This window comes from Thamnophis elegans, chromosome 1 (assembly GCF_009769535.1).
Source record: "Thamnophis elegans isolate rThaEle1 chromosome 1, rThaEle1.pri, whole genome shotgun sequence".
Taxonomy (NCBI): domain Eukaryota; kingdom Metazoa; phylum Chordata; class Lepidosauria; order Squamata; family Colubridae; genus Thamnophis; species Thamnophis elegans.
This window is the reverse complement of record NC_045541.1, coordinates 97482027-97492685: the sequence shown is the minus strand read 5'-3', so window position 1 is coordinate 97492685 and position 10659 is coordinate 97482027. Positions and strand designations below refer to the sequence as shown.

The 10659-nt window shown below is 38.0% G+C and overlaps 1 protein-coding gene across 1 annotated transcript in view; it reads left to right on the top strand.

Moving 5' to 3' along the window:
* The first annotated feature begins 7084 nt into the window (after window positions 1-7084).
* Window positions 7085-10659, top strand: part of NELL1 (neural EGFL like 1) — a 532597-nt gene continuing 529022 nt past the window's right edge. Inside the window, exons 1-2 of the mRNA XM_032212957.1 lie at window positions 7085-7094; window positions 7608-7736. Coding sequence (XP_032068848.1) covers window positions 7085-7094; window positions 7608-7736 — 139 coding nt within the window. The remainder of the gene's footprint in view (window positions 7095-7607; window positions 7737-10659) is intronic.

Here is a 10659-nt window from a genome sequence, read left to right as displayed (position 1 = left end):
CTCTCATAGGTCATTTCCAAACCTTATATTCTAGGATTTTATGATTACTTTAACCCCACTGTCCAAATTGCTTATTTGCATGTATATAGACACAAGCACACACACAGACACACACCATAGTATCAAAAGCCAGCAGAAGAGGACTGATAGGAAGTTCTGGAGTACAGTATTCATGTTCAGTCAAAAAGCTTAATCTTGAGTTGGCTAAGGTCGCTCTTTTTAATTGGACAAAATCACAGAGTCTTGATTGTATTCCTATAATTTTATAGACTTGACATAGTTCTTTTAAATGTTATAATTTTCTTGATGCGGATGAAACTTTATCTAGGGAGATATATAGGCAATAGTTAAAGCAGTGAGTGTTCCCACTTTAGTGCATTTGCATATTGAATGGTAATTACAAAACAGATCTTATAGAAACCTCTTGAGATTTCTTTTTAAATGGTTGGAATTATCTTCCCTCACCATTTCCCAATAATATCCCTTACAGCTTGATTATTTCCTCAGATTTTGCAAACTGGAAATTGTCCTCTCTTACTGTTAATTCAATGGAAAGTAAGCTTCATTGACTGTCGGAAGAAAATGATGTTACCTAGAGATTTTCAGCAGTGGATACTACAATTGGGAGTCTGTGACTGGAGTTACATTTAAATATCTACCATGTTGGCATCACAAACATAGCATAGTTGTGGTGATTTTGAATGCTGCCGATTCAGTATTCTCTCTGGGGAGGATGACTGCAGTTCCATCATGCTGTCATTTCCCTAATTAGTAAAGTATTGAGCTAAACAATTCCTGAGACCCCACATTATATTCTGGATAGTAGACATTTCCTCCTAACCTACACATGAAAATCTACTTGGCTCAGAATTGTTCTTGTCTAGATGTACTTAATTCTACAGTCAGAGATTGTAGATGCGGAGTAATTCAACTCTATTCATATAATTTAATCTCTTTACAACTTTGAAGGACTATTTTCCATATTGTTGTCTCTTTTACAACATACAGTTAACTTCTGGAATTCTCTTAGCCTGAAGGAGAAATATTTCTGAAAAATATTTCTAAGAAAAGCCGTGAGGATCTGTTCATGCAATCAGCAGGAATCAAGATTGACTACAGGGAAGTAAAGGGAAGGAAGGAAAGAGGGAAGGAAGGTCTAAAGTTAGGCATTTGATACCTCATCCTGCCCCTTTTTTATAGCACTTAATAAAATACGACTGTACTTTCCCCACCCTTTATTTTCGCATACATCCAAGTATTCTTAAAAAAACCCTCTTGTTTATTTCTTTCTCCTTGGTTCATTTGGGCAGAGTGGGCATATTCCAGTTTCCTTCTATTAGCCTGTAGATTTGGGGTCTCTTAAAGGAGGACAAATTATTAAATATTTTATTATGAAGTTTGGTGGCATGGAGAAGAGCAGTTTGGATTTCCCACATGGCTTTGGAACAGCTCTTTCTTTGATTTATGAATGAGATCAGTAAGTGAAGACTTCCACGTCTATGGAGATTCTCAGTAATCCAGGTCATGGTTGTCCCAAAGGTGGTTTTTCAGAAGGCAACTAGACTGGTTTTTTTTTTCCTTTGAGGAGGAAGAAGATATTTTGCTTCTTATCCAAGAAGTTTTGGGATGAGAAGTGAAACGTCGTCTTCTTCCTCAAAGAAGAAATAGTCCAGTTGCCTTTTGAAAAACCACCTTTGAGAGAAGTCTTTAACATTTCCTCATGCGCAGATTTTGAGGCACCTGCCTTTTAGAGATGATGATTAACCACATAAGGTTCATAAATCCCACAAACATTTTGAGTGGATGATAAATATCAGAAAATGTGAATTTTCCAAACTATATTTTATAGCTTTAATCTATTGAATCTCATCTTTCCCTTTCTTTTCCGCCAAATCATGTAAAGTGTGTGTTCTTCACACATTTCTTTCTTCGTTGGGTTTCAAAACCTTCCAAACCCTGCCCATTTGTATAATAAATTGTATACATCTATATACTATTTTATTGCTGTTTATAATTGGTTTTTATTATGTTTATGTGTAGCTTTTATGTTTTATGTCTATGTGCACACCACCCTGAGTTGATTTATGAAGGAGATGGACGTTTTTTAAAATATGATTGATAAATACATAAGTAACTAGCTCCTGTCACACTGCAACCTCTCAGCTTCCCAAGGAGTGTTCAATATGATCTTTGAACCCTAAGTTACCTTCCTCTGACCTAGTTGAACCTATATGACCCCTACTAAGATGTTTACTCACCAGCAAAGTAATTGAGACTTTGAGACTCTATTTGAGACTATCCATTATCTTTCCCTTCCTGCTTAAATAGCCAGTCTGTACAACGCTTCATATTTGACTAAAAATAAAACTAAAAATCCTTCAGAGCATTCAGGAGATCAAATGGAGCATCGGTAGCTGCAGAGTGCAAATATTATATTAGGAAATATTTTAGGAAAAAGATGTGGCTATTTTTAAGAGTAACAGAGAGATGCTGCATTGGCATTGCTCTGAATTTTGAAAGACCCTTTTCTGAATTATTTCCGAATTTTGTAGTTGTGTAAACAGATGTAAAACATCTTTCATGCTGCTTTAAGAACATAAACACCCACTGTTTTATTTTAACTTCGGAGGAATATTTTGCTTCAACGCTGAAATAATATTAACCACATATCCTATAATTAGGGCAACTCAGGCAAGCTTCACAGATGATAGAGTGTAGCTCACGAATAGAGGCAGAAATGTGAATTGCGTGATCATGGAAAAGCTAAATCACAATTTAGTGTAGCGTAAATGTATAGCAATGAGTCTTCTGAATGCTACTCACTCATGAAAGAAAAAAAGGAGGTCGGTAATTTCTGCTTTTCATTTATTGAAGTTTGGCATGTTGTCTAGCCTTGAAATTACAGATAGTCACAACTGATTTTATGTTAATTTATGCTTAAGTATTCCATTCATTCTTATTTTACAGTCTTCTGTGCCAGACAGCCCAAAAACCTGTTACTTAAACAAAAATGAAAACTTCAGAATTCTTTTAGCTTCCCCGAAGTAAGAGATGCCAATATAGACATTTGAGGTTCCTTCATGTCAAACTAAATAGGTTTGAGCAGATTAACTTATTAATCACACTTATAACTTGCACAGAATCAGCTCTAGATAATTAGGCACGCTAAGCAAAATCATATACTGGCGCCCCCCTATAGTTTGACTCATCGTCTGATTTTGTTAGGAATTTCAAAGTGTGCCCTCTTGTTTCTTTCTTTCACATTTTTGAGTTTTAAACTTATGATTTTCAGCTGCAGACAGGGTGAGGAGGCGCGCATGAGAGAATTGGGATGGGAGAGGGTACCCGTCGAGAAGAGTTCCTTGCTCTCATCTTAAAAAATTCATCTATTCATTACAAATTAATGCCCCCCAAGTCAAAGAGCAGGAGTGTCAAACTCAAAGCCCTTGGGCTGGATCCAGCTGTGGGATGCTTAGATCTAGCCCTTGGGGCCATCCTGGAAACAGTGAAGGACTGGCCCATGGTGCCACTGCCAATGAAAATCAACCTTGGGAGGGAGCCCGTGGGATGCTTAGATCTGGCCCGTGGGGTCGCCCTGGAAACTGTGAAGGACTGGCCACAGTGCCTCTGTCAGCGAAAACCAAACTTGGAAAGGCTGCGGGCACCCCCAACATGAGTGACATCAAGCTGGCCATGCCCATCCTGGCCATGCCGCCGCCTCCCGAAGTCAAACGCAATGCGGTCCTCAATGAAATCAAGTTTGACTCCCCTGTCATAGAGCCTTGATGTGGCCTAGCCTAGAGCTGATCCTGAACCAGCTAAAGTAATCCCAGGGGTTAAAGTCAGTTTTACTGAAGAGCCGAGGTGGCGCAGTGGTTAGAGTGCAGTACTGCAGGCCACTTCAGCTATCTGCAGTTCAGCGGTTCAAATCTCACCGGCTCAAGGTTGACTCAGCCTTCCATCCTTCCGAGGTGGGTGAAATGAGGACCCAGACTGTGAGGGCGATATGCTGACTGTGTAAACTGCTTAGAGAGGACTGAAACCCTATGAAGCGGTATATAAGTCTAACTGCTATTGCTTGCTATAGTTTTACATATCAAGCTACATTATTTGCCTCTTAAAGGCAATCTCAGATTGTTTTATGCCCTTAATATAATTTTAGAAAGAGAGGGAAAGAGAAAATTCACTTTTTTAAAAAAATATTAAAACATAGAGTAAGTCTGGGTGACAGAAAACAGAGAATATTTTTATTAGAACGTTTTATTTTTAAAAGGATTTGAAGAAATGCTCTGGATTGTGCAGTCTGCTGCTTGTTCAACCAGTCCAACTTTTTTTTCAAGGTATCATCCAAAGTTAAATCATCCATTTAACTTTAAGAAGTTAAATGAATGTGACTCTTGCTTCTCAGTTGTTTTTTCCATTCAAAATTAAAAAAAAACCAGGAGTAAAGAAAGCTTACTCCTTAGTTTTGCAGCTTGTTTCCTATAGATGCTTTCAGTTCGAATTATTTTCAAGCCACAAAGCATGTGGATGAAGCTTTCCAATGTAGGGGTTTGTGGGGTATACATAATTTGCAGGGAAATGATATTTTGAAACATTGAGTACAGCATATAGTAAACCCTCAATTTAAGAGAACTGAGGGAAGGGTAGCTGTTAAGGCTGTCAGTTAAATGGCAAATGGGATTTTTGAGCCCCCAAAACACTTGTACAGCAGTGAAATCACCACCTTCTCCTTGTGCAACTCTTTCCAGCAGATTCCTTATGGACACAATGCTTCACTTTTGAGTTCCAAGATCTACTGCTGGTTCTCCACTCTTGAAGTGGATGATGAGATTTCACAGGCAGCTGTTATATTAGAGATGATTTAGACAAATTAATACTGCAAGCCTGATCTATGTGGTAAGCGTGGAACTGTGGCTCAATCGTCAATTCTGAGGTAATGGAGGAGGACCTTGAAGTACAGCAAAGATGTGTATGAGTAAACCTGCCTTCCTACCTAAGCATTTTGTTTAATTACTGCAAGCAAAGGAGTGTGAAACTTGGAAAATTGGTTTCAATGACTAAACCATGACTTGATCAATGTATGCTACAAGTGCAATGACTGAAATCCCACTCCTTATTTAACAGCTGTATTTATACCTCCTAAATGCCATTCTTTATTGTAGATAAAGAAATAGAAAAAACATTTTCTGAAAAATTATTACTGAAAAAAGAAGTCCTAATATAATAATGAACAGTCAGGCAACATTTATATACCACAGATTTTGTCCATTAAATCTGAAATATGCTAAAACTGAGGTCCACTAAATTGAGGAATCAATTTAGGAATGGGATCAATTAATTCAGAATCTTGTATGATTTAATGTGGATTATTAAGCCATGTATGAGGAGTAGTGCTACAGGGGGCTCCACGGAATAACAGGAGGGGCACATGCTTTAAATATTTGGGGGGGGCTTAATTTTTTTTTTTTTGCCATTTAACAGACATATAGCCTTAATAGATACTCCTCCCCTTATTAGTTTATTTGACTGAGGGCGTCCTTCACTTACTTTGGAATTACATTGTCTATATTAAGTGTTTTTAAGTGATTTAGTCAAAAAAGGAAGGAAAAATAACAATGGTAGACAGTAATCATATTTTATTTTGCGAGAAATAAAAGTCAAGTTGCAAACCTGCTTTTGTCAGAAATGACAAAGGTATTGACACAGGTGTTCCTAGGAAGGAGATAAAAATGTGTCAAATAGTGAGCATAAAAGCCTGGTTGCCTTTGTAAACTATGCAATATTGAACATATGTATAAAAGGGCAGGTTTGGACTGTGAAGCTGCGATCTTTAAGATTTTGACATAGCCCCCTCTTGTCATCATTTCCCCCGTGGGTGCTCTGGCTGTTGGCTTGTTTTTGTCTCACACAGACCATTGCAGTATTAGAAATTCTAAAATAGATGAACCAGAACTCAGAACTGTATGAACAAAATAATATTCTTGAGGAGACATCTTCCTTATTTGTGACAGTGGAGCATATGTGCCAGAGCATGTGAGGATCTTGCGGGTGGACACATGAGGCATGTCAGTTTTGACAATGCCGACTGCCTGCTGGACTGTGAAAAGCTTGGAATCCTTGTTGTGGTGCAGATGTTTGCAGCCTTTAGGCAGCTCACAGTTGTTTCTTTAAGCAACTGCAGGCTTGAAAGTCTCTTTTGTGCCGAGTCAGTATAAAACCATTGTGCATGCATGCTTTGTACCTGTTTAGAAGTCATTTCCATGCAAAGTTGCCTTAAGGTAAATGGGCCCTTGCCTAAGAGGGGGCTTTTTATAATAATATTGGGTTGACAGCCTGGAAACCTGGAACCTAGAAAATGCAAATTTGGCTTTGTGTCAGTAGGTTAGTCTCAGCTAGTGGGAATCCAACAGCTGAGCTTTCCAAGTTTCTCAGGGGAACAATTATCCTGACTCTGTGCTCCCAATAATTCCAAATGTAAAACCTTTTCCCTTCTAGTGGAAACTGCAAATGCATCCAAAGTACATTCTAAATCATATTCAAAAACCTAGAACAAACCTGTTAAAAGAAAAAGCGTGGCTTATAATCTGACACACGCTTACCATGCAACCATTAGGCACACATTGCTTGGCCAAGAAATTAAAATGTTTTTCATCCACTGTGTTTTACCATTTATCTCTCTGGTTCTTAAAGATATATTCATTTGCAGAGCTAATATGTCATGTTGCTGCATTAATAATGATAATTTATTGTGCATTATAATTCATAACTGTTCTGAACGATGGGGTTCAGTTAAGGCAGTGCAACATTTTGTGGTTCCTGCCCTCTGGAACATCTCACTCCCTGAGGTGAGATTGGCTCCACTCTCTTAACGTTTCATAAGATCTTTAAGATGTGACTCTTGTCAGAGGGCTTAGGCACCCAATGTGGGAGCTTCATACTTGAGCTGGTTGATTAATTCAGTTGATTAATTCAACCCCCACCGTCCTTCCTCACTCTCCCTTATGTTAGGCTCCCCTCTTTGTCATTTTGCGTCCAGATTTTATCTGATAATTTTTTTTATCTGCTGTGTTTTTTTTTACAAATGGATGATTGTAATGTTTTTCAATGTTTCCTATGTTGTAAGCCGCCCAGAATTGGTGGATATGAGATGGGTGGCAAATACATTTTATAAGTAAAGGTTAGAATGCAGTATGACAGGCTAACTCTGCCTACTACCACGAGTATGACAGGCTAACTCTGCCTACTACCAGGAGTATGACAGGCTAACTCTGCCTATTCTGCCTACCACCAGGAAATCAATCCTGATCGGCTCAAGGTTGACTCAGCCTTTCATTTTTCTGAGGTCGGTAAAATGAGGACCCAGATTGTTTGGGGCAATAATTTGTAAACTGCTTAGAGAGGGCTGTAAAGCACTATGAAGTGATATATAAATCAAGGTGCTAAGTGGTATATAAGATGGGTGTCAAATCAATCAATCAATAATTTGTTTGTTACTTATAGGACAAGTGCTGATTTAAATATCATATTTGCATATCTCACTGTACATTATTGTAGAGTATCTTTAGCTATTGCACTTAGACTGAAATAAATCTTTTATCTCATAGTTGTAGGTCTTGGAATGGACCCCAGCCTACAGATTGATATTATCAAAGAATTGGATCTTGTCAATATGACTATCGGAGTTACACAGGTCTCTGGACTACATAACGCCAGCAAAGCATTTCTCTTTCAAGGTAAGGCAAACCTTTCTCTAATGTTTAACAGGGAATAATATGACCTGTTTGTTAATATAAAACACTTCTTTTCTTTCTTCTCTTCTTATTTTTCCATTGGCTGGCAGATTTTGGCTGTCATAGGTCTCCATATGGGAGCAAAGGGAAATTCTGCAGTATACACAGGCACACACACCACTATATAAGTGTCATCATTTTGATATCTTTGTGATTTATTTTGGATGTCGAGAGCCATGTATGAATCAGCTGAGGTTGCTGCATTCAATAACTTTATTTAACTTTATTTAAAAATCTTATTTATGCATTTAAGGAATGTATCCCTGTCTCAAGATGGATAGACCCTAAGTGATTTCCACATATTAAAAATATAATAAAACAGCAATAAAAATGTAAAGCTAAAACTAAACAATAGAGGTTCTTTAATACACCAATATTGGCACTGATGGCTCCATAAGTATGTCCTCGGAATTAGGTTCTTACAAGCTTATGGGATGTCAAAAGAAAAGAGGCCATCTGGTGGTGGTGTGGCTGGACTGTTCTATAGGAGAGATATACAAAAGAGAATATCTACTATCAGCTGCATCCCCACCCCACAATGTGATTTCCACCATAACTGGGAGCTTTAGCAAGTCCTCTCTGGCTATAGGAGTGAACAAACAGAAACAATACAAGAAATGTGATATCTGAAATATTCAGGTCCTGAGCTATTTCAGGGCTTAAAGGTAACTACCAACATCTCAACCTATACTTGCAAACTTACCAATAGCCGGTGCAGAACCAGCAGCAGTGTGTATTATGGCAGTACCATGATGGATCAATACATTTACAGGTCATTGTATTGTGGACCAGATAAGGTTTCTGAATAGTCCTCAATGGTAGAAGTCTTGTTAAAGCCTGCGCGGATTATCATGGGGACACGCACCTAGGTGCTCCCATGTTACACCCCTTTTAGGCGGCCTGCACTGGTTGCCGGTTGTCTTCCGGGTGCGATTCAAGGTACTAATTATGACCTTTAAAGTGCTCCATGGCTTAGGCCCAGGGTACCTGTGAGACCACCTACTGCCACCGGTAGCCTCCCATCGTCCAGTGAGATCCCACAGAATTGGCCTCCTGAGGGTGCCATTGGGCAGACAGTGTCGGCTAGTGACCCCCAGGGGGAGAGCCTTCTCTGTGGGAGCGCCTTCCCTCTGGAATGAGCTGCCCCCAGAGCTTCGTATAATCCTCGACCTCCGGTCCTTCCGACGTGCCCAAAAACTTGGCTTTCCCAGCAAGCCAGCCTGGCCTGAACAAAATAAAATTAAGTATTGATCACTGTTAATTTTAATTTTTTTTTAAAAAAATGTATTGTCAATTTTAACTGGGTTTGGGATATTTCATTTAATTTTTTTAAACTTTTATATTATGTGTTTCTTTTAATTGTTGTACGCCGCCCTGAGTCCTTGGGAGAAGGGCGGCATATAAATCTAATAAATCTCAGTCTCAATCTCAAAGCCAATTGCATTAATTTACCCATGAGGTGATAATGTCTGAGTCGTTGTTCATCCTGTTCTAGGTAAGACTACAATAAATGCAAATAATTTCAGTAAACATGGGTTATTTCCACCTGTTCTTCCCTGGCAAGATCTTCTAGGCTATACTCAATAGTGCAACTAAAGTCCATTGATGCAATAAGAATGGACAAATAGCTATGTCTTGCCACCTTGATTGCCACACACATAACACAGTAGGCTTGAATGTAGCTTGTATCTGTGTTTCATCTTCTTTACTTACTGTTTGATGGCTGTATCACCTAGGCATCTCTTAATTTGCTTTATTTCCTGAGAGAAATACCAGGCTGCTGGGATCAGCCAGCAGAAAAGTCTACTCAGATCAGATCTGATAAAAATATCTTAATGAATTAAAATTTATCAATTCAGTAATATTATTATGTTCTTATAATACAGTATTACTATAGCATTACTGTGATACTGTATTATTTCAGTCTATTTGTTAACAAAGGTCCCCTATTGGAAATATATACCCAATAAGACATTGTTTAAAGAAAAAAGAAATTAAAATGCATTTTGTTTTCATGGCATGAAAACTTTGACTCCCCTATATTCGAGGGGAGGGACAATGTTACAGGAAGTGAGAGCATATTTTTCTGCACAAACTAACTTTGTTGCAGATATTCAAGCATGAGATTAAATTTGCATTAAGATCCAGGACTTCTTTTCAGTATTTATATTACTCAAGTGACATTTTTTTCCCTGTAAATAAAGCTTTACAGGAATAGATCACATATTTACAGCCTGATTTTCTGGGACAATTAAAAATAGTCTTGAATTGTGAATTTGGTGGCTTTCAGCTATTCCTCTTTTTAATCAGAACCATCATAATTAATGTATTAAAATTTGGATTTTTTTTAAAAAAAACAGCAAGTATTATAGAGGACAATATGGAAGTCTGTGTTTGGAAGTTAAAAAAATGGGTGAATGATCTAGATCAGGGTTCTCCAAACTTGGCAACTTTAAGACATGTTGCACTTCAACTCCCAGAATTCCTCAGCCAGCCAAGTTCTGGGAGTTAAAGTCCACAAGTCTTAAAGTTGTCAAGGTCAGAGACCTATGATTTAGATAGTTGCTTACTTGTTTATGAATTATAATGAATGTGCCTTTTGGTATCAGCATTAGTTTAGAGATTCCATTTTTACCCTCCAGTTAAGTTAAAGGGGGCCTCGTTGTATAAAAATGTTATCTTTGCTTTTCTTGTTCTATCTAAAATGGCTCCATTTGCTTTGGAAAGTATAGTTACACAAATGACTTGGTTTATGTAATTTATGTGGGTGTACGAGTAAAATATAAATCAATGAGTAATCTTAACTTGCAGTTTAACACAAATATAGGTAAGGAAAGTTGACTTATACAGTGTTTCTGCTTTCAAA